This window comes from Lagopus leucura, unplaced genomic scaffold (assembly GCF_019238085.1).
Source record: "Lagopus leucura isolate 7727_CA_CO unplaced genomic scaffold, USGS_WTPT01 Super-Scaffold_702, whole genome shotgun sequence".
NCBI classification, from domain to species: Eukaryota; Metazoa; Chordata; class Aves; order Galliformes; family Phasianidae; genus Lagopus; species Lagopus leucura.
In genome coordinates this window covers 4,600,686-4,628,510 of record NW_024962254.1, presented here as the reverse complement: position 1 = coordinate 4,628,510, position 27,825 = coordinate 4,600,686, and the positions used below count along the sequence as shown (strand labels likewise).

The window sequence follows — 27,825 nt, the reverse complement described above, 5'->3', positions numbered from 1 at the left end:
ATTGTAACAACTGTGTATAGTGATATATTTGCCTGACCTAATTTAATGGCAATTTAAAAAATCTCATTAAATTACTGCTTTCAAATAATTCATTGTTGTTTATGTTAGGAATAATCAGTAAATGAAACAATATACCAGGAAAAGTTGCAAGTGTGAGTAGGAAATTTTAATACATATTAAAAGGTTATGGGCTACGGTGCTTTAAGAAGCATTGTACAATAAGCAAAGCAACACTGCTGTTCTGAGATTGACCGTGTCTTGATGCCCTAGCCTAGAATGATTTTGACTGCACAATTTCCAAAGACTAGCTCCAAAATGATTTTGACATAATGGAAATAAGAAGAGCCTCCAGCTTGTACCGATGTCTGTCTCTTCTGCATGCTGTAGCAAAAAAAGTGGTTAGAAAGCTTACAAAAGAAGAGAAGTGCTGCAATGAAAGATTATGGTTTAAACTGATCTGAATAAAATTATGCAACTATAGTTCATAGGAATTATACTAATTTTTCTAGCATTCATTGACTCAGTCTAAGACAGTGCTGACTTCATTAAATCCCAAATCACAATCTAAATGAAAGATAAGATTAATATTTTGAATAGATTATACTCCGGCAAAATTGGAAGAGTTATATTCTATTAAAAATATCTGAATATCCCATATTAACACAAATTGGTTCAGTTCTAAACAGTGTCATTTAAAGACTTGAAACAGTCTGGACGTCTTCTGTTACAATAACTAGAGCATGATTCTTATGTAGGTCATTCAAATACAATGAAGACTAGTGAAATATCTATTTTGTTTACTTAAACCATCTTATTTCATGTTCGTACAGTAATTAAATGAACACTTGGAATCTTTTTTTGAGTTGTAAAGGAAAAGGGAATCATACCCCTCCTTTGGTGAGGAAAACATAAAGGAGTTCGTTTCTTTTTATTTATTTATTTATTTATTTATTTATTTATTTATTTATTTATTTTACTGTCAGTTATATTGCACAGTGCTTTTATAGGGTAAATTAAATGGCAAAGAAAGACACTTCTTTACTAGAGAACAATATAGCAGATATTTTTCAAATTGTGTTTAAATCTGTTGAAATCAGAACTTCTCACTTTTGAAAAAACAAAGAGAAGCAAACTGAATAAGGACAACTCTTACTTCCAGGATTTCCACTTGTGATGCTAGGTCATCAATATACGAATAACCATAATCATTTGTCTTAACTTTGCACATGGACTTAAGTATTATCAACTCCTTAACAAGAAAGGAAATCTGAGCTGCATTCTCTAACTGCTTAGTCTTTGGAAACAGTGTATAGAGCACCACTCCTTAGGTGATGGAAACAAGATATTTTAGCAAAGCTAACTGCATTGGAAAATGCGCTTAGTTATTATCTGTTCTGAACACAATTAGGGAAGTTCCTTCACAAGCAGGTGGCATAATCATCCTACACAGTGGTTCACACCACTTCCACAACTGATATAGTCCAATGGAAAAGACAGGAGTTCTGAAAAATTCATGCATGTTGCCAGAGTGACAAGGCACTGAAATGGGCTGCCCAGGGAAGTGGCAGAATCACCTTCTCTGCAGGTGCTCAAGAAACATTTAGATGTTGTACTGGGTGACATTGTTCAGTGAGGAAATATAGGTGGTAGGTGGACGGTTGGACTGGATGCTCTCGGAGGCTTTCTCCAATGTCGGTGATTCTGTGATTCTACGAGCCATTACCGCCCACTGCTGGACTGCAACGCGCCTCAGCAAAGCGCGGCTCACACTGGGCAGCGCAGGATGGTGAGCTCAGCACCACGGACAGCTCCGGCCATGGGAGCTGACGCAGCACTTTTCTCACGGCCCAGCTTTCCTTCTTGCACATTTTCAGGCTCTTTCTTTTGCTTTTCTCTCACTTCTCTCATTTCTAACCTTTTCCATGTCTACATTTTAAATTTTTTTATTATTATTATTTTATTTTTAAATGCCCAGTGAAAATAGCATAATTTGGACATGCTAGTACAGTGGTTCTGTAACACTGAACTCCAATGAAAGTATAATACTGTGTTCTCCTTCACTCTTTTTACGGGCCAGCACTTTCAGTGACCTTTTCAATTTTTCTTGTCTTGCTACCTTAGAATTATGAGTTTTGCCTCAAGTGCGTTGGTCTTTATGGTCTGGTGAGCTTGGCATTCTAGAGGCAAATTCTTCTCTGTCTGGAAAACAAGGAATACTGTGGGGATACAAGCTATATCATTTAGTATGCATTTTCCTGCCAGCGAAACCAGCTGAGAGTGGTATCAAAGCACTGCATCTTTGAAGCAGGAATAAGTATTGTGGTACTGAAGTGGTATCTTGCGCACACTGCCGTTTACAGTAGGCACCAACAAGCTTTATGACTCACCAGGCTGCCTGAATCATTCCAAATGGTAACTGTTAAGCCTATAGCCTGAGTCAAAGATTTACATTTTAACCCAAACTGTACAGAAGTTTTCCTTATAGAAGAGCTGCTTTTGTGAATGATGCCAGATTGGCAAATTGTGAGACTAAAATATTTCCACTGAAAACAATTACTGCAGTGATAGTTTAAAAGCCATATCCTCTCTGTTACCTCAGAATTTCTTGAAACCTCTTTAAATTGGGTTTGAAATAAATGGTAGGATGGGAAAATGACACACAGGCTCATTGGGTCCTGAATGGACATAAAACTTGTTTCAGTACATAGCTACCACCTATTACCAGCTGGGACTGATGTGATCACACAATTATGAGGTGATCAATAACATTTTATCTCATTGCTGAATGGTCCATACGAAGACATACAGTGTTTTCATATTCACACAACTTCTACTATGAATAAAAAATATCATATACGAATATCACAATAGCTAAAAGCACAGGTTACAATTTATTAACTATTAAAATATATATATATTTAATACACAAAACATTCTTTAGTCTTAATAAGTAAGGATATTAATTTAAACTAAAATCCGTATGCTTAAATTTAAACCTACTTATTTTACCTTCCATCCTCCCACTTGGTCACTCAAATACCCTTATATTTCTGCCAGCAGCTAGACTCATGGATCTCAATAGTGTCATCTCCTCACCAAAGGTCTGACTTCACATATTCACTCTTCTTTACAGCTACTATCTTCCTACTCCAAACTGATAAAATATCAAATTGCTCCTCCTCCCTCCTACAGCTTTAACTTTACACATGACTGCTACTTTCAATTCATTTTCCTAACTTTTGGAATTAATCCTCTTCCTGCCTAACTGCATTTTTAGCACTGGGATTTTCTTGTCTCCTGCTCTCATCCTGGGTCATTTAGGAACCCCCTTAATGGTAGCAGGTACTGTATATACCTTTGTTTCCACATAGTCCTAAGAGGATTGATTCCTTCCAGAATATGGATATAGCTGAACTGTCATTGATTAATCTTGCTTATAATGCTACAATGTTCTTGTTTCACATCAAACTATGATATAAGCAGAACTAATAATTGCAGTTCTCCTGTTTCTGAAATGATGTAAAATTTTCCATTTTAAGAATTGTTTTATGACACAAAGATGATAACAATGATCACTCCAGCTGAAACCTACATGCAAAAATTATTCAGGTACTGGCAAAAAAGTGTAAGTCAATATCAAAGGCTGCTTAGGCAATCTGTCCTGGTGACTTCTCTGATTTGACAGGCTTTCTGTATTTCCATGTCCACAGAATATGGTAATATGGCCTGTGAGCTGTGAGACAGCCACTGTCTTGTGTCACAGCAAATCCATACTGAATTCAAACCAATGACGACAAGGCAATGTATGAATGTTTAGTGGTAGTTTGTCCAGCTGGTACAGCCAGCTCTAGATGGAATGTTCAGTGTTAAGTTTAATTATTATTTTTTTTTAATTAAAAATACCTGAATTAAAACATGCATATAATTTGTGATTCTGCAGATTATAGTCTTGTGACATAGATGTTTGGAGCAGAAGATGAGCCATAGTTTCAAATAAAGCGTATATTTTAAACTAATGGAAAGAAAGTAGCCTTTGCTTTCTGTAGGTGTTTTTTTTTTTTTTCCTTTTTGTGTTAGAATATGGTGGCTTGCTTGTTGGACAGCCTGGTCTAGTATTAAATGGGGAGGTTGGTGGCCCTGCATGTGGCAGGGGGCTGGAGATTCACGATCATTGATCCAGGGTCCCTTCCAATCCTGGCCATTCTGTGATTTAGAAAAAGGGCATCTCTTCATCTCTTTCTCCCTTCAGTTCTTCTTCCCCCCCCCCCAGAAAAGCTCCAGTAAATTACTGCAGATATCCATCAAATATCCTACTTAATGGATGCCCAATTTCTATTATTATGCATTGCATGTCATATGGTGATTTTTTAAATCACTCAAGAACCCAAAACATTCTGGGCAATAGAGAAGAATGATGCCTGAAGTCTAGTCTGTTTAAGCACAAGACAGATGTCCTGCCTGGGGCAAATCTCTGAATGAATAATGCTCAGGGATGTAGCTATTTCATCCAGCAGTAGTATTTTTGGCTTTCAAATTTATTGTTTTATTTTCTCTTCTTTGTGAGGCTTACAGTAAGGGTACACCAAAGGCTGTAATTCCCACCTCAAATCCTCAGTACATCAGATGTGACATAATTCTGTTTGACAGTTTTAAAACAAATTCTTCTAGTAATGTTTGAACTGAATGTGAACTCCTCCTTAAATTATTAGGAGCTGAATAGCAAGCAGTCTGGCATCAGATCACTTCTACTTATTGAGGCAATTACAAAATGAATGTTTTAGAGGCAACTGATGATTTCATCATTACAAAAATACACAGGCTCCTGTCTAGGCCAATTTACTAACTTTACATGACACTACTGACACCTTTGATAGCTAACTAATTGGCAAAAAGAGACATATCCTATTCACAAGCATAGTTAGTATAGTGTTAGGTTCTGATCATATGGCTTGGCAATATCAAAGAGCTACGAAAGCAAACAGTAACTGCATGAAGGCAATTGCAATACAAGCTGAATATCATGGGAAGGTAAAGGGAGTGAGTGAAAAGGAGAAGTAGGGGAAAGGGGAAATCCAGAAGGATGACAGATCCCTAGATTAATAAAATACAAAAGTGATCTCTACAGTCACCTAATGCACATAGTATTCTAGGATACACAGGTGGTAAATTTTTCCCTAGAAATTCCATTAAACTTGTATTTTAGAAAGTAATCCATTTTATTTTGAAGCACCAAAATGACGAATCTAAGAGCTTCTATGGCAATATAACCCATTTACCCTGACTACAAAACAAATGCATCTTGTTTTGAGGCTGAATATGCCTAAGTTCAAATTCCAGCCATCAGATCATAGTTGTTTATCAACAGGACTGACAAAGAGTTTGCTACCAGCTCTATTCTCCAAGGGTAAGTATTTGTGGATGATGTTGTTTACATAGACACAGTGCAACATAGAAGTGAATTTTTACAGTCAAGGAGAATGCTGGTTTTACTGACATGGAGTCCAAAACTTCATGGGAAAAAATGAATTTTTTTTTTTTTTTCCTGGATAGGCCATTTCTTTAAATATATAAGATACAGGATCTTCAGAGGCATAAATTGGCATTTACACCCAGCTTGCATTATTTAGGGGTCCAGTTACCTTCTGAGGGCAGTAAGGCCCTGGCACTGCTGCCCAGAAGTTGTGGGTGCTCCATCCCTGGAGGTGCTTAAGGCCAGGTTGGATGGGCCCTGGGCAGCTTAAGCTGGTAGGAGGCAACCATCCCATGGCAGAAGATTGGAACTGGATGGGCTTTAAGGTCCCTTTCACTCTTTCCCAATTTATGATTCTAAGAAATCTCCTCTTATTGTACAGGAATGTTGTACAGGTAGTTCAGTTTTGCCATGTGAAATGTTTTTAATTCATTAGGATGAAAACAAACACTGTGTATATATTTCAAGATAAAGCATGCATTGCACAGTTCCTTCACTTAGAAGGCTAGAGTGCTGTGCCCCCAGATGACACATAAACATAAATAAGTGGAGGACTCTTAGGGTTCTACTGCCATTGCTAACTCATTTTTGGATCTTCTCAAAACATTTTATATATCATCCAGAATACCACAGGGAAGAAAGCATCCTAAGGGTAAGGTCATTGCCTTTTGCAAGTAAGTCTTATAACAAAATGCACTCTTTTCCCAACTAGTTTTACTGCTTTTATCATGAGCAAAAACCTGTTTTAAATTAGAAAACTGAAAGCTTCTCTGCACCAAAGTAAGGGAAGTAAATCTGAAGGTCAATTCCAACTGCAGCAAAATGAAGCATAAATATTGTTATAAATAGGCTCAGAGTGCTTACACTCTACCCTACTCAAAATGCACATATTTTGGAGTAGAAATTGCTGAACATTATTTTTTTTAAATGCATATTTTGTTGTTTCTACAGATGTGAGTGAGCAAGTGGGTAGGAGTTGTGTGGGAGCAATGAAGTAGAAAGAGAAGTGTCTGAACTGCTCAGAGGGAAAACAAACATCTCACAAAAAATGAAAGCAGGACGATGCACAAACACAAGGTAGAACTGGATTGGTATAAGAGATCACCTTCTCTCTACGAGGGAGAACCTTGAGTAAAAGACCAGACACAGTAAAGCAGCAAGATATTGAAATATCAGTGTTGCCAAATTACCATACGTAATATCATCAACTAGATGATAAGGTGATAGAAAGCCCTATGGAATATCTCTGATAGCCCTTTTCCCAGTATGTAGCTATCTCAGGAAGTTGCAGGGATAAAAGATATCATCCCTCCCCATATATGAATACTTCATGACAGATGCTATGCTGTATCAAGGCGAAAATCATATAGAATTCGGTTGATTTCATTTCCCTGGTTCAGGTGAGACAGTAGTGAAAATGTTTGGCATTAGGAGCATACTGCCTGCATTTTCACAGTGAAGCTGGTTCTTTTTCTGCATTTTTTCCCTCTTTTTATTAAGAGATTGTTCTACAGGAAACACATTTTATTTCCTCAAGGTGGCTAGCAGGATGTGTTGCTCCTTTGCAGGCAATACCTTTTATCCTGTTGCCTGTTTTCAGGATACTGGCCACACTTAATCCTGCTGCTGTGAACGACAAGGTACTAAAGCATTTCTAGAAGAGAATGAAATACAACTAATACTTTTTTATGATCCATGATTTTATACTACTTTTCTCTGAAACAGATCAAAGACAATGTAAGGTGAAAAAACAAATATCTTTTGCAAGGGCAGACACACATGAAATGTGAGATTCGGTTTAAGATAGCTAAATATAGTACATATGTGGTAAGTCCTTAAGCTTGAAGTCAGTGGGTACCTAATCAGTACAGACAATAAGGCCTTAAAAGCAATTCAACTTGCTCTAGATACTTCTTAGCTGGCCATCTGATTCAATCTCTTGCCCTTAATGATTTTAATGGGAAGTGGACATCCAGAAAGAATGTAGACTTCTAAATGCAGGGATCTTAATCTGAGACCTATTCCTGTCCAGTGGCACAAGATTCAGACATCTCAGAAGTTAAGATTCAAGTGCTACTACTTGGTATTACCACTCTACAGCTCTTACTTCACCTCATCTTTTTCCTTTATACACATTTTTGACTTGGTGCAGTCTCGTAGGAAATCATTAAACAGAAAAACAATGCCAGAATAGCAATTCATAGAGCAACATGCTATAACTTATTCTCTGTAAATTGTGCATCAAGCCTCAAAATTCTGCTGCTAAAGTTGTGTCTGTAAACTATACATTCACTATATACCTCTTTTCTGAGATCTGTACTGCTTTCTATCAGCCAGGCCATGTGTGCAATGTGTGGCCATTTGCTGTGGTTCTTGGAAATTGTTTGTGCTCATGCAAATGACTTTTGGTAAACAGCACTGATTTCCCATTGCTATTTTAATATGTTCTTTAGCATTGGAAGTAGAATTTAAAATTGCAAGAATGGTGTCAAGGAGCATTCCATGTCATTTACAGTAGAGACCATATTTGCCTAACAGATGGAGAACCTGGGGTTAGTTCAGAGTTCAAGCAGCCCCTGAATCTAGTCTTGGTCCAGACTCCTTGCCTGGCTTTAAACAAATCTATTAACATAATGGTGGCTCATTGCCACTGCCATAAAATGGAGTTAATAGTTCCACTGGTATTTAGAAATGTTTTTCAGGGGTTATACACATCTGATTGAAAAGTTAATGTGTGTACACAGCACCCTAACAAAGCCTTGATGTCACTGGGTAATCAAAATGTTATTCAGTACTATTTACCATATACTTAATAGCAGGGCAACATCAGAGAGAGGAACACTGTGTTGTACTGATGAACATACAATGCTGATGTGTGCATTATTATGTTTTAAAGACATTCAGAAGTGAAAAGGATAATGTTTAATTTGGAGATAACTCACAAGAGTATAATGAATTATAGCAGGAAGGAATCAGCATTAAAAAGTCTCTTTTTATGGGGAAAAAAAATCACTTTTCATAAATGTAACAATATAAATCAATTTTTGAAATGTTTTTTGCCATTTGAAAGAGCATTTTCTATTATTCTTCCATTTGCCTTCAAGGTTTATATATGATTCCATTTGTCTCCCTGCAAATAAGCACTTGTATTATCAGCCTTCTTTCTGAGTTAAGTTAAACATTTCCTGTCAATTGACTGAAAACAAAAAAAAATCTACCACTGCTTTTCCTAAGGTTTTAGCGTTTCATTGAGTAAATCTCCACCATTATTTATCCTATGGTGCCACCTGGTGGCACTGAGAAAAATGTGCCATTTGAGAAATATAAACTCAATTTTCTACGTTTCCAGGGGGTCAAAACCTCAGCACAATCTTTCATAGTTCCTCTTGGAGGGTGTTGCACAATGCCACATAAAGTGAGAAGGTATAAAAGCGAGGCAGAAAGGTCATGGATATTGTCTGGGCCTTGCAGCCTGACTATGGGGCTAATGTATGCGCCCAGAGGGTCACCCAAAGACAGTGCCTATTTGCTGCTTTGTGGGTCTAACTAATGGATTTCCATTCTATTTAAGGTATATTTATAGGCATCTTCCCAAAGGTGAATAGAGACATTTCTCAACTAGTCAGCATTTTGCCATGCCAACAGCACAGGAATGAATTAGGAAGATGCTGTGATTCTCTTCTTCTACACTGGATGTTTTGAAAACTAAAGCACCTTGCCCAAGGCCACAAATAATGACACAAACAGAATCAGGAATTAAATCTAGGTCTCCAAAGTTTAAATCATTTATTCTGCTTTCTGTCTGAGAGAAATTTAACCAAGCCAGTGTTAATTCAAAATATTAGCTTGGCAAGTACTATTGGTCTGTGGTAAATCAGATTTGTCATGTTTTGAGAAACGACGGGTAAACTACTTCAGCAAGGAAATAAACGTTTCTGAAGGATAAGACAAGCAAAAATAAACAGAGAGAATCAGACCTATTCTGTGCATCCATTATAAAATTAAGGGATCTGGCACCCTTTACCAGACAGTGGTCTAAGATTTATCACTCTTAGATTGGCCTGTGCATGAAATTTGTTTTGTTTGAGCATGGAAAAAATGGATTCATAATACTTATTTGTGACTAAATAAGTCAGCAGTGCCTGACTTGGTGATTGCCTGGGGATATGCATGCACTCTGATTTAGTAATAATTTCCATCCCTCTCTGCTCAATGAACAAATAAACTACTCTTGCATGACAAGTAAATGCTGTGGCAACACTGGTAGGTTTAATTAGAACTTAGGGAAAACACTGCTGCAAAACAGACCAATTGGAATTAAAAATTCAACTTAGGCAGTATCCCACAGTGCTAAATATATGCCTGCAGAAAAATAAAATAAAATGGTTTTCTAAATTTTATATGAGCTTCTGAATGTACTGTGAAAGTCTCTGATCTCATAGTACTTTTTATTCAACTTTCTTGTGCTGCACCTAGCTAAAGAAAAAAATAAATTGTATGATTGTCCTGAAGAAATTTCCCTTTCTTGGATCCCTTGTGTATGTTATTGTTGGTACAGGCATTTGTCTTCCTTAGCTTTCCATAATGGTAATTTTATAAGACTATCTTAGTTTTCTTGTAGTTACAAATCTTCTACTTTAGAATTTCTTTATGGCATTGTACAATTTCTACTTCAAGGAACAAGTCTAGATAAAATACATAATTTTAGATTACTGTATCCCTTTGTCGTTAACTGATCAGATTTTCTGTATATCAAGAAGTGGCACCAGACACTTTTTCATACTGGAACACTAAGTGGAAGTTAAATTTCACTATTCACATAAGACATACCCAAGGAATGTAGGAAAGTCAGTTCCAACTGCTTCATGAACTGACCAGGAAACTGACACATAGTTAAGTCACAACCCACCCAGCCTGCAGCAATCTTCTTTCCCTGCCACTAACCCAAGTGCAACTAAGGATGCAAGATGCACAGGGACAGAAAGTACAGCAATGGGAATGAGCGTGACACTGCAGCCTGGTGCATCAGTCTCTCCTCTGGGATGAATAATTCCTGGGTTTCAGTTCTTCTCCTTAAGGCTATTCATGTAATTCAAATGAAACAGCTCCGATTTTATCAATTTAGTATAGATTTTTTTTTTTCTTTTTCCCTTTGTGTAAGGCAATATAATGTGAATGGATGCTTTACTTAAATGTATTCTCAAGGATTTTATTGCCATTCAAAGTCCTTTATGTTCAGTTGTTTCACTGAGATGTTCATTTACTTGACAAAGTCTGATACAAAAATGCTCTGTTTCTGAACTGCACGAAATTAACAAATACTTGAAGAAAAAAATTAAAGTTTGCTTTTGGGACCAAATATGCAAAATATAACCTAAGGCTACAAAGCCTTTTATCCTATAAAATTTGAAAATAAATTTCAGAGCAATCATCAGATTCATAAGAGGCTGAGAGATAATTATAAACTAATTAATCTCCTGGTACTGGTAGTTGCTAAGTAGTTTAGTGCACACTAGATGGCACTCCCTGCTTGAGTGATTTCATGCAACTACTTCTGATCAAAGAAATGCTAAAATTAGAAAATATTTTCTGACTCAGTAGTGCATTTTGGGCAATATAGAACTGGATAATGGGTTAAACCAGGAGGTGCTGACCTCTGCACTTCATTTATGTCCTCATTAAGGTTGTCATACTATAAGTAATAGTAAGAAGAGAAAAGTCTCGCTATGATGTGGGAACAGCTAACATCATGAAAAACAAATGGTGGAAAAAAAAAATAGAGCAAATAAGCAGAATATTAATAAGCAGAATATTCAGTGATGAACTGTTTTCAACGTGGATATCAGACACTGGAAACCATAAAGGCTTCATGAGGCTTTCTTTGTTGTTTCTTTCTTGCAGCAAAGACAAAAAAATAAGATTAGGCAATCAGTCAATAAAGCCCAAAAGAAATACTTACAGACAAAATCTGATCTCCTCTCTGCAGTTCTCCACTGAGATCAGCAGGCCCGCCTGCTAAGATGAATGACACGAAAATGCCTTCCCCATCTTCTCCTCCCACAATGTTAAAGCCAAGTCCAGTGGACCCCTTGTGGAGGATGATTTTTCGAGGCTCTCTGTAGAGAAACAAAATGGTAATGTTTATCCATTCAAAGGTATTCAAAGACATACTACATTTTGCTAAAGGAACAATGGCCTGCTAATGCCTAAAGAAACTATAAATTTGATAAATCTGTTAATTGGAGAATGGCAACTAAGTAGCAGCCTTTTTTTTTCTCCTCATGGTTGAATCAAAACTTCTTTATTAATACCATCCAACTGAAGTAATCCTCAGTAAGTTAAATGAGGGATTCGTTAAAAATAAAGCCAAAACACTAAAGATATTTTATAGCCTCCTTTCTAGCAATGCTACATATCAATCAAACTTTACAAGATACCTTTTTTTTTCTTTGAAGTTCTAAATGAATAAAGAAAAAAATCAAACATCTAAACAAAGTAACGAAGTTGTTTTAAACTTGGCAGATTTGGATCAAATGAAGTTAGCAGTAGAAGTGAATCTCACAAAAAACTCTGGTGTGATATTATCAGGAACTTGCAATCATAAAATTGTGCAGAAGTTTTATCACTGAAGCAGACAGAAGGATATCTGCTTTTCTGTTACTGGTTTAAAAAACTGTTGATTATAATGGAAATCTGTAAATAATAGCAAGATCTTATTCAACACTTTACATTTGTAAACTGATACTATGATAAAAGGATGTTAATATAATAATATGCATTTTGTTTTCAGCAAATTTTAGTTCCAGAGGAAGGAGAGAACTCTCGTAAGCATTCAGTGTAGTGTACTCATGAAAAAGTGCCCCATGTATCCCAGCTCTCCCACTCTCCATGTAGCACGACTGGGGGATCAGGCCCTGTAGCTGGGGCTCAGGTAAGGGATATCTCCAGAAAAATACCTAGCCTTGTATGGCTGTCAGACCACAACCCCTTACTGCTTTTCCATATACAGAAAGAAAAAGCAGCTACTTATGGGTCAAGGGTTTTCAAAAGGGACTTCAGAGCCTCTGGTGAATGGCTAAAGGAATTGCATGCACAGATCATCTTTTCTTCTCTGCCTCCTGTATTGGTTAAGGACATGAAAACAAATAAAAGGATTTTATCTTTAATTACCTGACTTTGTGGCTGGTGCCATCACCACAACTTTGCTTTTCCTGACAAAAAATGGCCTACATGGCAACTAGTTCATAGGGTGGGTTTTGCCTTTCTCAAAGAGGGAGAAGAGTCCTTGGGGAAAAGCTAGCAGGGCTCATTAAGGAGAGCTTTAAACAAGATGTGAAGGAGGAAGGGGGATAGTGAGCCTTCCTATGATAAGGTGTGGGATGGCATCACAAGATTAGAAGGATAGGGTGCTAGCAGAAGCCGTGAAGGACCTGCTGCCTTGAGAGGTGCTGGCAACACTGCAGCACATACAAAATCCTGTGATGATGAGACAGTGACTGTGGGGGCAATAGGAAAAGGTAATGGGGAAAATCAAAGGAAGTAACTTAAAAGAAGTTAAGGAGCTAACATTCAAGGGCTTAACAAAAACAACTGCCTCACTGAAGTGCCTCTGCATGAATGCATGCAGCTTGGGAAACAAACAGGAGGAGCTGGAAGCTACTGTGCTACTAGAAAACCACAGTATAGTTGCTGTCCCTGAAACCTGGAGTATGGCTAGCGATGGTGACCAGCTATTCAGAAGGGACAGGTGAGGAAGGACGGGAGGGGATGTTGCTATCTACATCAGGAAAGGAATAGAATGTGAAGAGCTGTCCCTAAAGAATAGTCATGAGTAAGCCAAAAGCCTATGGGTGACAGTTAGAGATTGAGGCAGCAAAGGGAGCCTTGTGGTTTGTGCCTACTGCAGGCTATCCCGATCAAGCGAAGCCTGTTGATGAGGCCTTCTACCTCCAGCTACAGGAGGCACCATGATCACAAGTTCTTGTCCTTCTGGGGGACTTCAACCACCCAGACATCTGCTGGAAAAGTAGCATGGTGAGCTATAAGCAATCAAAGAGGCTCCTGGAATGCACTGAGGATAACTTCCTGAGTCAAGTAATAGATGGCCCCACCAGGTGAGATGCAACACTGGTACCCCATGGTACCAGTACCCAAGGTACATCCTTTGCTCCAAATTGGAAAGATATGGATTTGATGGGTGGACTGTTCAACAGATAAAGAATTGGCTGCAGCATCGAGTCTAGAGTGTAGTGGTCAATGCCTGAATGGAGAGCAATGATGTGAGCTGTCCCCTAGGGATCAGTGCTGAGACCTTTAACATCTTCATCAGAGACAATGACAGTGGGGCCAAGTGCACCCTCAGCATGTTTGCTGATGACACCAAACTGTGGTGTACAGTCAACACACCAGACAGATGGGATGCCATCCAGTGGGGCCAAAACAGGCTTTAGCAGTGGGCCCAGGTGAATCTCATGAGATTCAGCAAATCTAAATGCAAGATCTTGCATCCGGGTCGAGGCAGCCCTTACTACCAATATAAGCTGGGGGATGAAAGGACTGAGTGTAGCCCTGCAGAGGAAGACCTGAGGGTACTGGTGGATGGGGATCTGAACACGGGCCAGCACTGTGCCCTCACAGCCCAGAAAGCCAACTGTACCCTGGGCTGCATCAAAAGCAGTGTGGCCAGCAGGGCCAGGGTGTGATCCTGCCCCTCGGCTCTGTGCTGTGAGACCTCATCTGGAGTAATGCATCCAGATGTGGAGTACTCAGTGCAGGAGAGATATAGACCTGCTGGACTGCATCTAAAAGAGAGCCACAAAAATGATCCAAGGGTTGGAACAGCTCTCCTATGAAGGCAGGCGGAGAGAGCTGAGCCTGTTCAGCCTGGAGAAGAGAAGGCTTCTAGGTGACTTGATAGCAGCCTTTTGATACTTAAAGGGGAGCTACTGAAAAGAAGGGGATAGACTCTTTAGCAGAGTTTGTGGTAACAAATGGCATCAAGCTTAAAGAGGGTAGATTTAGGTTGGATAAGAAGAAAAAGTATTCTACAGTGAGGGTGGTGAGGCACTGAAATAAGCTGCCCAGAGATGTGGTGCATGCTCTTTCCCTGGAGATTTTCAAGGTGAGGCTGAATCAGGCCCTGGAGAACCCGATCTAGCTGTGCATGTCCCTGTTCATTGCAGGGGAGTTAGACTAGATGGCCTTCAATGATCCCTTCCAACTCTGAGGATTCAATTATTCTATGATTCTGTGACTCAGATTTGTCTCTCTCTTGGACACCCAAGCACACAAGTATATTAATGTATATAGACACAATGTTTATTCATACTTGCCCAATTTTTAATCCCTCTAACAATTTACCCCTCAGAAAAAAAATATAGAAATTATATGTGTGAATCTTAGCTCAGTCCTGTAAACACTCGTATGCATTTACATCTGTGATTCCTCACAGAGAAAAAGAATATTCTAATTTTTACTTATTACAAATAAAATGTAGCAGAAAAGGGACAAGTACAAACACTCACACATACAAGACCAGAAGAGACATGCTCTGGAATGCTTTCTGTAAATTATCCAATACTTCCTGTGTACTATATCATGTTTTGATAGAATACCAATTGCTTTTTCATTTCTGTTTTGTTTAAAAATAAAAGGAAAAAGGAAGGAGAGAGAATAGTGATGCACTGAGGAGCACCTGATGTTGTTAAGTTGAACAGCTTTTATATACATATGGCAACTTTATCTTTACAAGATAATTCCAAAAGCAGTAGGGGTTTCTTCAGTTTTGTCTAATGCTAATGCTCAAACAGTATCTCCATTTTGATTGTGATCTTTAAATAAGATCTCAACTTCCTGATCTCTAGGCTTAATATTTTTGAAAGACGAAACAAAAGCAAATTTTTGATAATATCTTTAAAAGGAGATTGCAAGTGTTCTTCCAAATTCAAGTGGGCCTTCATTTTATGTCTTCTTAACATTATACAGTGAGAAAACAAGTATAAAAAGATACAGGTTTGAGAAAATGACATAGTGTCTTGACTTTGCATATTCTTCAAAAATTTTCTACCAACCAAATAAAAAAAGGGGGATTTTTTCTTTTTTGCATCATTGCTGTTGATGTGCCTTGTAGCAACACTTTTATTACCTCCTTAACTGTGCACAGATTAGAATGCAATCCAAATCTAAGAAGTATGAATAGATTTTTAATTAAAAAGGGTGTCCTGGGGGATGGAATGGAACTAGGACAGTTAGCTGGGAGTGCAGAATCCTTTCCCACTTAGTCCACAATTTCCAGTTATCTTGGCAAGTCATTTGTTCTATCAGATTCAGTTTTCTCATCCACAAAATGAAATGGTGACACTTGTCATGTTGAGTCCAACAGACTGAAAATACTTTGAGAGAGCTGAGCTACTGCCAGTATTATTCACCTAGGTATTGAGGACAAAGAGGCAGTAAAGCCAAACAAATATATCTGCATGCTCCACTGGTAAGAAATTAGAGCTCTGTTCAGAATGAAACTGAGTATTTCTATGTGTGAGAGGCAGCTTGCACCATAAAGTTGAAGGCCAGTGCTATGGCAAAACTAGGTCAATACAACTGGGTATCTACTGAATACTAAGCTGTGCAACTCAACAAAAAGTTGGCCCAGTTATTAATCCCTGCCTCTAATCAAGTCAGCAGATTTATGCCTAAAATGCTGTCAGTGCTGTTTTGTAATTCTGGCCTTTTGACAGCAAAATTCACTTTGTGCTCTTGGATGATTATGCTCAGAAGAAGCTCAGACAGTAATGGGGAAATGTCAGAATCTGTGATTAGAACAGAAAGGTTTTGGATCCTGTCCTTAGCCAAAAGAGGTTGTTTTGGTCATAACTCAAATTTGGCTGTACAGAGACTATCAGCCATAAGATTACTTCACATGTCTTTCATATTAGAGTATCTTGTGGAATCTGGAAAGTGGATTCAAGAATGCACAGGTGTAGTCATAAAAACAATGATCATAGGAATAAATTTTGTCATGACTATGCTTTAAGGTAGACGGTATGTACCAATCATATGCCAAATACAGTATATAGTATAGTATTTACTATATAGTAAATATAGCATAACAAATAACTAGGACTTTATATAAATTCTTATATATATAAAAGTCATATATATGTATATTTCATATATATAAGTCATATGTATAAACGTATATGCATCCCAGGGTTCTAATGAAGCTGGTTAATGTGTTTGCCAAGCATCTCTCAATCATATCTCAAAAGCTGTGTCTCTCAGATGATGTCTCCATTGGAAAAAGGGAAACACTACTCCCATTTTTAAGAAAGGGAGAAGTCCTGGTGAACTACAGGCCTATGAGTCTCAGCTCTGTTAGGACATGTTAAGGCATATGAGGTGATCTGAGAGATCCAGCATGGCTTCACCAAATGCAGATCTGGTAACCTCCTATGAAGGAGTGGCGGCATTGGTGGACCAAGAAAGGGCAACTGATATAACCTACCTGGACTTCTGCAAGGCCTTTGACATAGTCCCCCACCACATACATATCTCTATAGAGATACTGGTTTGAAGGGTGGAGTATATGATGGATAAGGAATTGGTTGGATCATCAAAGCTGGAGAGCTGTGGCCAATGAATCCATGTACAGGTGGAGGCTGGTGACAAGTAGTGTCCTCAAGGGGTCCATCTTGGGACTGGTTCCTTTAATAGGCAGGCCCTGGGATTGAGTGTAACTTCGGCAAGTTTATAGATGACTCCAAGCTGAGTAGTGCAGTTGATACAACAGAAGGAGGAGATGCCATCCAAAGGGACCTGAACAAGCTGAAAGGTGGGCCCATGTGAACCTAGTGAGGACTAACAAGGCCAAGTGGAAGGTCTTGAAATTGGGCTGGGGCAATCCAAAAGACTGGGAGTTCAGCACTGTGGAGGAGGGCTTGGGGGTCCTGATAGGTGAAAAACTTAACATTAAAAACATTAAAAACATTAAAAACTTAACATGAGCCAGTATTGTGCACTTACAGCCCAAAACATCAACAGCACCTTGGGCTGTGTCAAAAGAGGGGTGGCAAGCAGGGCAAGGGAGGTGATCGTCTCCCTCTACTCTGCCCTTGTGAGCTGGAGTACTGTGTCCAGGCCTGGGCCCCCAGAACAAGAAAGATGTTAAACTTTTTGAAGCAGGCCAGAGGAGGGCCACAAAGATGATCAGCACGGTGGAGCACCTCTCCTACATATATAGGCTGAGGGAGCTGGGCTTATTCAGGTAGAAGAAAAAGCTACAGGGACACCTCATTGCAGCATTCCAGTACTTGAAGGGAGCTTATAAATACGAGGAAAATCAACTCTTGAAATGGGGAGTTAATGATAGGACAAAGAAGAATAATTTTAAACTAAAAGAGGGGAGATTTAGGTTAGATGTCAGGGGGATATTTTTCACTGAGACGGCAGTGAGGTGCTGGCACAGGCTGCCCAGAGAAACTGCGGATGTCCCATCCCTGGAATTGGATTTATGATGAAGCTAAGGATTATATACTTATTCTCCTGGCATAGATGTTTATAGTCAACTCTTAATCTAATTATTAAGGAGATCTATGAAGAGCTGCCCCAATTCTTCTTGAAGTCTGGAACCAGAACTAGAAAAATCCTTCACCTCTGTTGAAATTCTTGATGCACATAATTCTAATACACAAAATTCCAGAGCAAATACAGATAAATGCTGTAAATGAAGTAATGGGATCAAAGATTTAAAGATGACGTAGTCATGATTAAATGATTCTACAGCTTTATGATTCTATGAACATAATTATTCACGAGAGAATAAAAAATGAGACAAAAGTTACTCAAATGCGATTCAGATTTTCTTGCTTGGTAAAAATATTTTGCTCCCTAGAGACAAAAGCAACTGAGGCAAAAGCATGGTTTCATACTTAGAAGGCATATTGTTCTGTTGTCGGACAATAGATGGCACTCTATTGTTACTAAAAAGACGAAGTCTAACACTATCAGTGTTTCTGAAAAGCGTGCTTTTGCCTCCAGCTTTCACTACTTACTACATGTACAATTTCTCCTGGGATAAATAATGCTGAAGGTAAGTTTCTAGGTGCTAACAAAGTATACGATAGCATTTTAATTCCGTGTGTGCATGTTTTGTGCCCTCCTGCAGTTTTGTACCAAACACTAACAGAGAAGATCAGCAGGGGAAATCAAGCATAAATTAGAAAGAAGTGTGAGATGATAACACTCCTGGACTGACAGAAGGCAGCAGAAGGAAGAAAGAAAGCACAAAGAAAAAGAATTCATCTCTAAGGAGAACGGGAAAGGAATTGAAAAAAAAAAAAAAAAAAAAAAAAAGTAGAGAAAGAAAGAAAGAAAATTCACTATAGCAGAGCCAGAAATCATAACTGGAAGCAAAGAAGCAAACAAAGTGCTGCAATCCACACAAATTTACAAGCTCGGAAATCAATGAGGGAATCAATTTGGATGGACTTGGTTACTTGCTTCAGGGAATACATCAGATCTCATTCTCTATAACACATTATAAATTGCAGGCTTGATGTAAGACCAAAGCATTATTAAATTAATACTTGAAACCAATAAGGAGCAACAAATCAGAGGGAGTAAAACTTCAACACTTAATGAAATTTCTCCTGTTGTGAAAATGCAATTATAGAATAGCAAAACATTGAGGCACTTTTCCTCCTTAACATTTTTTGGGGGTTCATATCTGTTTTACAGAATCACAGTTATCACATAATCATTTACTTGTTTATTGTGTGAAAACAGCTAAGTGTTTTGCTTCTCTTACGTTTGCACTGAATATTTGTTTTGATCAGTTTTACTCTTTTAGAGTAAGAAAAGGATGAAAAAGAAATTGAGTATCCCTATCATTCTTCTATGGATTGTGAATCCATAGCAATTATAGATTTAATTTAGGAGATTAAAAATTGCACTGATAAATGAAAGGGAAGAGCCTTCTGAAAACAAGTAATTCTTATAACATTTACTGCAAGAAAATCCATTTTCAATTTGCTTATTTTGTGCTGCTGGCTACATTAAGGAATACAGTTGGTTTCAGTATTCATCTCACACTCACATCTCTGCTTTTCTCTTTATTTTGAACCATCTATAACATTAGGGTGTTGGAAAGATTTGGTGCTTTTTGGAACATCTAGAACAAACTAAGCGCATTGGGTACTTTCAAATATCAGACCTTACAGATTTTTTCAATTATCTATAATCAGTGATGTATCCCTAATCAGCAGAATAATATGGCTTTAAGATTTTCTGCAGCTGTTTTTGATTTTTTTTCCTATTTATTTGTTTGTTTGTTTGTTTATCACAAGAATCACAAGTTTGTTTGTTTATTTTACTCCTAGAAGGATCCTGACATCATGCATCCATTCATGCATGTGCTGGGCTGGTGTTACAATAGCACACATCACAGAAAGCCCAGTAGGATATTTATTCATCTTGCTGCTATCATTTGGCCAACACCCAGTCCCCAGTTGAGGCCACCCTCTGTGCAAGCCACCACACACACAGTGACAAAAAGAGACAGGACACTAGGAAACAGTCTCAAGTTGGGCCAAAGGAAGTTTAGACTGGATGTCAGGAGGAACTTTATCTCAGAGAGGGTCGTCACTCATTGGAAGAGGCTGCCCTGGACTGCGGTGGAGTTGCCATTCCTGGAGGTATTTAAGATGTGCTGGCATGGCATTACGGGACACAGATTAGTCATGGGTCTTGGTAGATCAAGTTGATGGTTGGACTTGGAAATCTCTAGGTTTTCTCTAACCTAAATTATTCTTTGATTCTATGATAATGCAACATAAGGCATTCACACTATTTAGCAGTAGCAAATAGCAGGAAATAAGCTGTAGAGAGAAATTACTTCAATTGGTTAAGTTCATGTGTTAGTCACTGGGTCACTGGGGAAAATATGACATCTCAGGATCAAAGTACCCTCTTTCCTCTATGCATCATGGTGTCTGGCTTCACTGTGTGAGCATGGAGCTGTGCCTTCTCAGAGTCAGTTGGCTAATCAAGCCATTTCTTTTACAATACAATACTTCAAGTTTGCTTCTCGTATTTCAAAAAATTCCTGTTATCCATCACTGTCACAATGAGCATCAGGGTCCAGATGGGTAACTGTGCCTTCTTAGGCTCAGACAGTGTTTTGTTCACATTCGGTCTTCGTGTTCATTACAATGTGCAATTGATTGTTGACTTTTCCTCTCATTTTACAAAATGTTGATGCACAAACAACTAAAACTTCAGCACGATATGAGATATTCACTAGAATATCTCATAGCAAAATGTAATTTTGCTTACTATATTTACCTATTCTTCTTGAAAAACTGTTTTATCTGCTTGACTGTGGTTTCTTTGGCATTTCTTGTTGATTGAATATTGGCATTAGCTATAGAAGCAGTACTTTATCCTAAGTTTAATAATGAATACATTTTTAATGCATTTATTTTCAAAACCTCCTGTCTAACTTGTCACAAACTTTGAAGTATATTTAATACAAGGGAACCTACTGGGAGCCAGGCTTCAACCTGACTGACGCATGCATGAGTGCACTGGCTTATATATGGGCAATTTTATTTGCTTTGTAGGAAACCCCCCTGGACTTTAATAGTCTTTCATTTTGTCCTTAGTAGAGAAATTAAAGCCTGTGCACCAGGCAATGTTTTATGCTTACAGCCAGCAAGACAGACTTGGCATGAAGGAATAATTTCTTACTTGAAAAGTGAAACTGGTCCATATTTTTACCCCAATGCATGACATTTACCTCAAAGGCACAGAAGCATGTCTCCTAGATTTGAGGAATTACACTGAATTCAAGAGCAACAATGTTGGACAAGTAATATGCTCTGTAGCTTTGAAAGGAAGATGGCTATTCCAAATCACTTATTCATTTATACTTTGTTTCACATGATCATTTCTCTCTCTTCCCTGATCTAGAAGGTAATAATAAAGTGCTAATAATCAAAATAAATCAGGAAATCTGCATCTCTGTTCCACCCATTTCCCCCCTGCACAGGCATAAACTAAAAAGACTGTTTTCCATTCTGCTTTTAAAGACTATAAACCATGACTGCTTCGCCTTTTCAGTTTGTAAATGAAGTTAGGTGAGATGGAAATGGTGATAGGCAACCCCTCCACCCTGCTGGGAGACAGGAGGTATTCAAAGGTTAAGAGAATACCTAAAACCAGCAACGCCTCTAAGCCGTGCATGAAATATCAATACGGAGTCCATTGGAAGCAAGCATCCAGAATCACTTTGTATGAGATACTTTTGAAACACAAAGCTGCCTGTAATATCTGCCCTGTTCAGAATAAAAATTCCTATCCTCAGTCATCGTTCAAATGCTATTTATTTGCATACTAATATTTATAGATGAAATATTCAAAACACTCTCGATGAAAGAAATTGAAATCCCAGTTTCTAAGCATCTCAGCAGAAGAGATGACTGTTATCATGTAAAATACAATTTAGTCTGAATGTCATCTGGAGAAAGAATAGTTTTCATAAGCTACTGATGTAGCCTCGCGAGATAGCTCAGTAGGATTTCTAGGTAACAGCCTTTAGTTTTCATCCAACATTTTTCCTGAGTTGAATATTCACAGTTAAAATTGTTCATTGAAATAATTAAAAAACCTCTCCGATTAACAATATTTTCACATCCGAACATTAGAGTCTTCTTGTCTGTAATCCACACAGATTAGGAAAGTTACTAATGAGTTTGCACTGACAGTGACATCCAACAGCTGTGAATTTCATGCCTTTGTACACATAGATCTGTTGACCTCATGTACCTCATGTACATATATTGCTTGAAAATAGAGAAAAATTAAGCTTTAAAGAAATCCTGACCTTTTTTTTTCACTTTGTGATCTATTATTTTGCAAAACATGAAGTCTACAAAAGCAGGACTTAAAAATGCTTTTACTTTGATAGGAACCCAATACCTAAATTAAAAACCTATTGAAGTTTTAAAACATCTGTGCTAGCCAGCTCAATTACCATATATTCAACAAGGTGGAAAGGAATAAATGCCACTGAATGTGATTCCACCTGCGTTTCTTTGTCCCTCCAATATTTCATTTCTCCTTCAGAGAATGCACTAATTGTATTACTGCAGTGACTACACAGTTGGTCAGACAGAGCTAGCATGCTGGCCTGAAATCTCAGTGTGTGATAGGGATGCCTAGCAGGTAAAGTAGCCATTTATGAAATGCAACTCAAAAGCAATATAATAAGTCACCTAAATACAGGACTCTACAGATGGAAGCTGGGTTCCTAAAAGAGAAAAATAACTTTGTTTTGACATCAAATTGAATTAGCTGTAAACACATTTGGCAGTAAGAACTTCACAAAAACATTAGGCTAAATTGAGCTTTATTATAATGAAATATTTAGAGCTGAGCTGATTGCTTCTATTTGCTCAGTGGTGTAACTGGCTAACAGTCCCACTTTCCTACATGAAATGAAATATGACTCAGCCTCAGTTGATTAGTAATAATTACAAGCCAGATACTCTTCTACCTCCTGAATAGCAGGAGACCTGTAATATCATTTGCAGATTCCCACTGCTCTAATGATTCATACACAATAGATGCAAGCTGTCTGTGTGGCCAGTGCAGATTTTGCAATGTATCTAAAAATTCATGCAGACAAACTGATTATCAAATTTCAATGGGAATTTAAGTCTGCAGGGTACCTCCTTATTACAGAGTCCAGTAGACCAGGTCAGAGACATCATAATAGAATTTCTTTCCTTAAATCTCTATTCACTCAATTCTTTTTTTTCTTTCTTTTTTTTTTTTTTTTTTTCCCTTAACATCAATCTCCTCATGAATTGGTTTGAGGAAAGGGCAGGGGAATGTTTAGAGAGTGAAAGACAAAAACAAAATCTAATATGAGGATGTTTAAGCACTGAGATGGATTACCCAGAGCTTGTGAATACACAGAATCATAGAGTTGTTTGAATTGGAAGAGACTCTTAAAGGTCATCTAGTTCAACTCTTTTACAATCAATTTGGACATCTGAAAACCAATCAGGTTCTCAGAGCCTCATCCAGCCTGACCTTTAATTACAGGCTGGTGAGTCTCGCCTCTGTGTCTGGGAAGATCATGGAACAGATCCTCCTGGATGACATGCTTGATCACATGAGGAATGAGTGTGTGATCCGAGACAGCCAGCACGGCTTCACCAGGGGAAGGTCATGCTTGACCAATCTGGTGGCCTTCTATGATGGAGTGACGGCATTGGTGGACAAGGGAAAGGCGACTGATGTCATTTACCTGGACTTGAGCAAGGCCTTTGACACGGTCCCCCACCACATCGTTATCTCCAAATTGGATTTGATGGGTGGACCACTCGATGGATAAGAAACTGGTTGAAAGGCCACAGACAGAGGGTGGTCATCAATGGCTCTGTGTGCAGGTGGACACCAGTAACGAGCGGCATCCCCCAGGGCTCTGTCTTGGGCCTGGTACTCTTTAACATCTTTATCAATGACATCAATGACGGCATTGAGTGAATCCTCAGCAAGTTTGCTGACAACACCAAGATGAGCGGTGAGGTTGACACAGTGGAAGGAAGGGATGCCATTCAGAGGTGGGCCCAGGTGAACCTGATGAGATTCAACATGGCAAAGTGCAGAGTTTTGCACTTGGACTGGAGGAATTGTAGGCATCCATACAGACTATGAGGAGCGGTCCTTGAGAGCAGCCCTGTGGAGAAGGACCTGGGGATCTTGCTAGATGAAAAACTTAACATGACCCAGCAGTGCGCCCTTGTGGCTCAGAAGGCAAATGGTATCCTGGGCTCCATCAAAAGAGGGGGTAGCCAGCAGGGACAGGGAGGTGACTGTCCCCCTCTACTCTGCTCTTGTGAGGCCCCATCTGGAGTACTGTGTCCAAGGCTGGAGCCCCCAGAGGGTCCAGAGGAGGGCCACAAAGATGATCAGGGGACTGGAGCACCTCCCCTACAAAGACAGGCTGAGGGAGCTGGGCTTGTTCAGCCTGGAGAAAAGAAGGCTGCAAGGTGACCTCATTGCAGCCTTTCAGTACCTAAAGGGAGCTTACAAACAGGTGGGGAGTCAACTCTTTGGAAGGGTAGACAACAGCAGGGCAAGGGGAAATGGTTTTTAGTTGAAGGAGGCAAGATTTAGGTTGGACGTGAGGGGGAAATTCTTTACAGAGAGAGTGGTGAGGTGCTGGAACAGCTGCCCAGAGAGGCTGTGGATGCCCCATCCCTGGAGGTGTTCAAGGCCAGATCAGATGGGGCCCTGGGTAGCCTGGTCTACTATTAAATGTGGAGCTTGGTGGCCCTGCGTGTGGCAGGGGGGTTGGAGTTTCATGACCCTTGAGGTCCCTTCCAACAGAATTTGGTGACAATCCCAGCTTTATTACACAAGGCTTCAAGAAACTGGATCTAAATTTGAAATTAGCCCTGCTTTGAGCAAGAAGTCAGGATGATCAGAACTTCATTTATAAAACTGCCTTTCAGAAAAAAGCCTTTAACCCATAAGGGCCTCTCCTCTAACAACTTTATTAATTAGTCTTGTTTTCAGTGGAATATTAATTCAGCAGTCATAATACATTTTAAATACATATATATTATGAGTTTTTTTTTTCTCCTCAGTTGTTTAATATTTTGTATTGAGACTTGTCGCAAAAACATTTTGGGCTTCATTGGAGAGAGGATCACTTCCTTTATCTACTGTTTTCTTTTCTCACTGCAGCACAGTGGGGTTGTAACACACACAAAAAAAGCAAGATGATACCTTTCCTGTGTGGAAACTTTGGATTCCCACTTCTATCTTGATTGAGAAATGCTTTGAAAATAGGATCTAGGAGTAGCCCATGACAAGTTGTTATCCCTGACTACAAAATACTTCAGACAGTTCCACAATTCTATGGGAACAGATAAATAAATGTAATATTTTCTGGAAATTACACCAGTAATAGCAACCAAAATCTAAATAGTTCAGTGTTAAATACCAGTTTTTCTAATATCATAAATATGCAAAAATATTAACTGTAGTTATGAATTATTCATATTTTACCCAATTATTTCTGTTAAAATGGAGTCAGATAAGTACACAGAGCTATGCTTCTACAACTAACATATTAATATACACAGACATACACCAGCATGGGATTACTGTTTGCTATCAGTATTTCTTCAACCTTAGCCCAGGATACTGCTTTTCCAAAATGAATTCATGCAAATACTGAAAAAACAGGAAGACTTCATGGGGAATTCCCATGATTAGTGGTAACCATTTTACACCTAATACATGCAAATACTAATCAAGTGAGGTGAAACAGGAATTAAGATATATGACAGATATTCTTGACAGATATCTCAAGGAAAGCTAAATTTTTCAATATAAGTATCTAAAAAGGACCAGTGTTAATTTGAAAGCATTTATTTCTGCATCTCACTGACTCAAACATTGCAGCATGCAGCAATACGAGCAGTGAAGTCCTGTGTGTATGTGGGGTGTTCGGTGTCTGGCACAGTGATATCTGAGTGCTCTATGGGCAGCTTCAACAGAGAATCATCTTACCCTTCCACAGAAATGGTCCGCTGCAAGCTCACTGTGGGGGGACGCGTTGCGGTGCTGTGCTGGGAATGACTGTATGGCCAAAGGAGAATAAAGAAAAGCTTTTGTTAACAAAATACACGTTTCTTTTGTTCTTGTTGTCTCTAACAGAAATCAAACAAACAAACAATCAGATTGTTTTACACATATCTATGGCATTTTGAGACTCGGCTGATCTCCTTTAATATCAGGTTTCACTCCTCATCAAGAAATGTCAAGGAATTCCCTCTTGCATTTTTAATTCTTTTTTTTTTTAAAGATAAATATATGCATACAATCCAGGGACTTAAAATAACTCAGACAGTAGTTGTTCTGCAGAATATATTAACCATAAACTACACATTAATTTGAGAGCAGAAGGTAAAACAGTAAAGCATAAAGCTATCAATCTAATTCTTAGTGTTTCTCAACCAGAATACTTGGTGAAAGAGAACATGCTCTACTCGTAATTGCACTGTAATTTAACTTAGAATTTAACCAATTTCAGTCAACATCCACTATTTCCATCAGATTTTAAGTAGCTTAAATTTTTCCATGTGAAATTTTATCAACCTAAGACACAATATAATGAATAAAAAAGGTATTTTCTATGAACAATGAAAAATATTTTGATCGACGGTCCTGATGTTTAATGGCTGCTCTCCTATGCTGTGTTTGGAACCTCAAAGATAGCTTCTATAAGCCTAATGAACCTCAGCTTAACAGAAAATGTTAACTTCAGTATTGCACTATTGTAAATAACATTAATATTTATGAAAATATAAATGAATAAAAACAAATCAGATAGCTGCAACAAATTGTATTTCTTAGCCAAGACAGCGTGTTTTATAAAAAACAAAAAAGCCTTCATAAGAAAAGAAAAAAAACACAAAAAAGACCAGAAGTGTTTCATGTATTTTATAATTAGTTTAAATGGCTACATCACATAGAAAAGCTAAAAATTAATAATTAAAATTACAGATTAGAAAAACTTTCCTAGTGTTATATAATTTATTCACTAACTGCTAAGGTTTTGTTTTGCTTAAAAGCTTTGTATACTACTCAAGGTGCTTGTAGGAAGCAGTTCTTACTGTCAGTAAGAGCTAAGATACTCAGAATCAATGAATAATGAAATTATTTTACATGCTCCTTATCCTGTAACACAGCCACTATTGTCTGTCTTGCAGCAAAGATTGGATTTTTCTTACAGAACTGCAAAAAGTGGTGTCATGCAGCAGGACAAATGAAAGATCTGCTACCCACTTATTCTTCCATTTGAGGCCATTGTGCTCATGTTTTGTGTCAGTAAACTGCTGTTTTCAGTTTGTTCTGAGTATTTCAGAAGGTTTGTGGGAAAGTATATTTCCCTTTTAAGAACTACAGAGTTTTATCTGCTTCTCTACTTATCTACTTGCATCTACTACAAAGCACGGCATACATGGGAGTATCAGGAGTCTGACTTTACAGTTTGAACAGAATTGTTGAGTCAGAAAACACTGTAGAATAATATGTTAGAAATATTAGTTAAAATCTCCCTTTAAGTTAGCATCTTGCATATGCTTAGGAAGTGCATTAAGATGTTTTCTTTACAAGTTCATATAAATTTTAAAATTAGGATGACTTATCTTCTGCCCTCTTCCACCACAGAGCTGAAAAGGAACCTATGTGCTTACACTCCTCTGTAATGGCTCCCCAGCTGAATGACCAAAGAAGTGAACAGCCTCCCCCTCAACTTTCTCCCATACAGGTGAGACAGA

The 27,825-nt window shown here is 38.3% G+C and overlaps 1 protein-coding gene across 1 annotated transcript in view; it reads right to left on the bottom strand.

Annotated features, from left to right (window-relative positions):
* LOC122175185 (disks large homolog 2) overlaps positions 1-27,825 on the bottom strand; it is a 737,856-nt gene that overhangs the window by 212,202 nt on the left and 497,829 nt on the right. Inside the window, exons 12-13 of the mRNA XM_042862630.1 lie at positions 26,054-26,122; positions 11,430-11,586 (exon numbers count right to left, since the gene is read on the bottom strand). Coding sequence (XP_042718564.1) covers positions 11,430-11,586; positions 26,054-26,122 — 226 coding nt within the window. The remainder of the gene's footprint in view (positions 1-11,429; positions 11,587-26,053; positions 26,123-27,825) is intronic.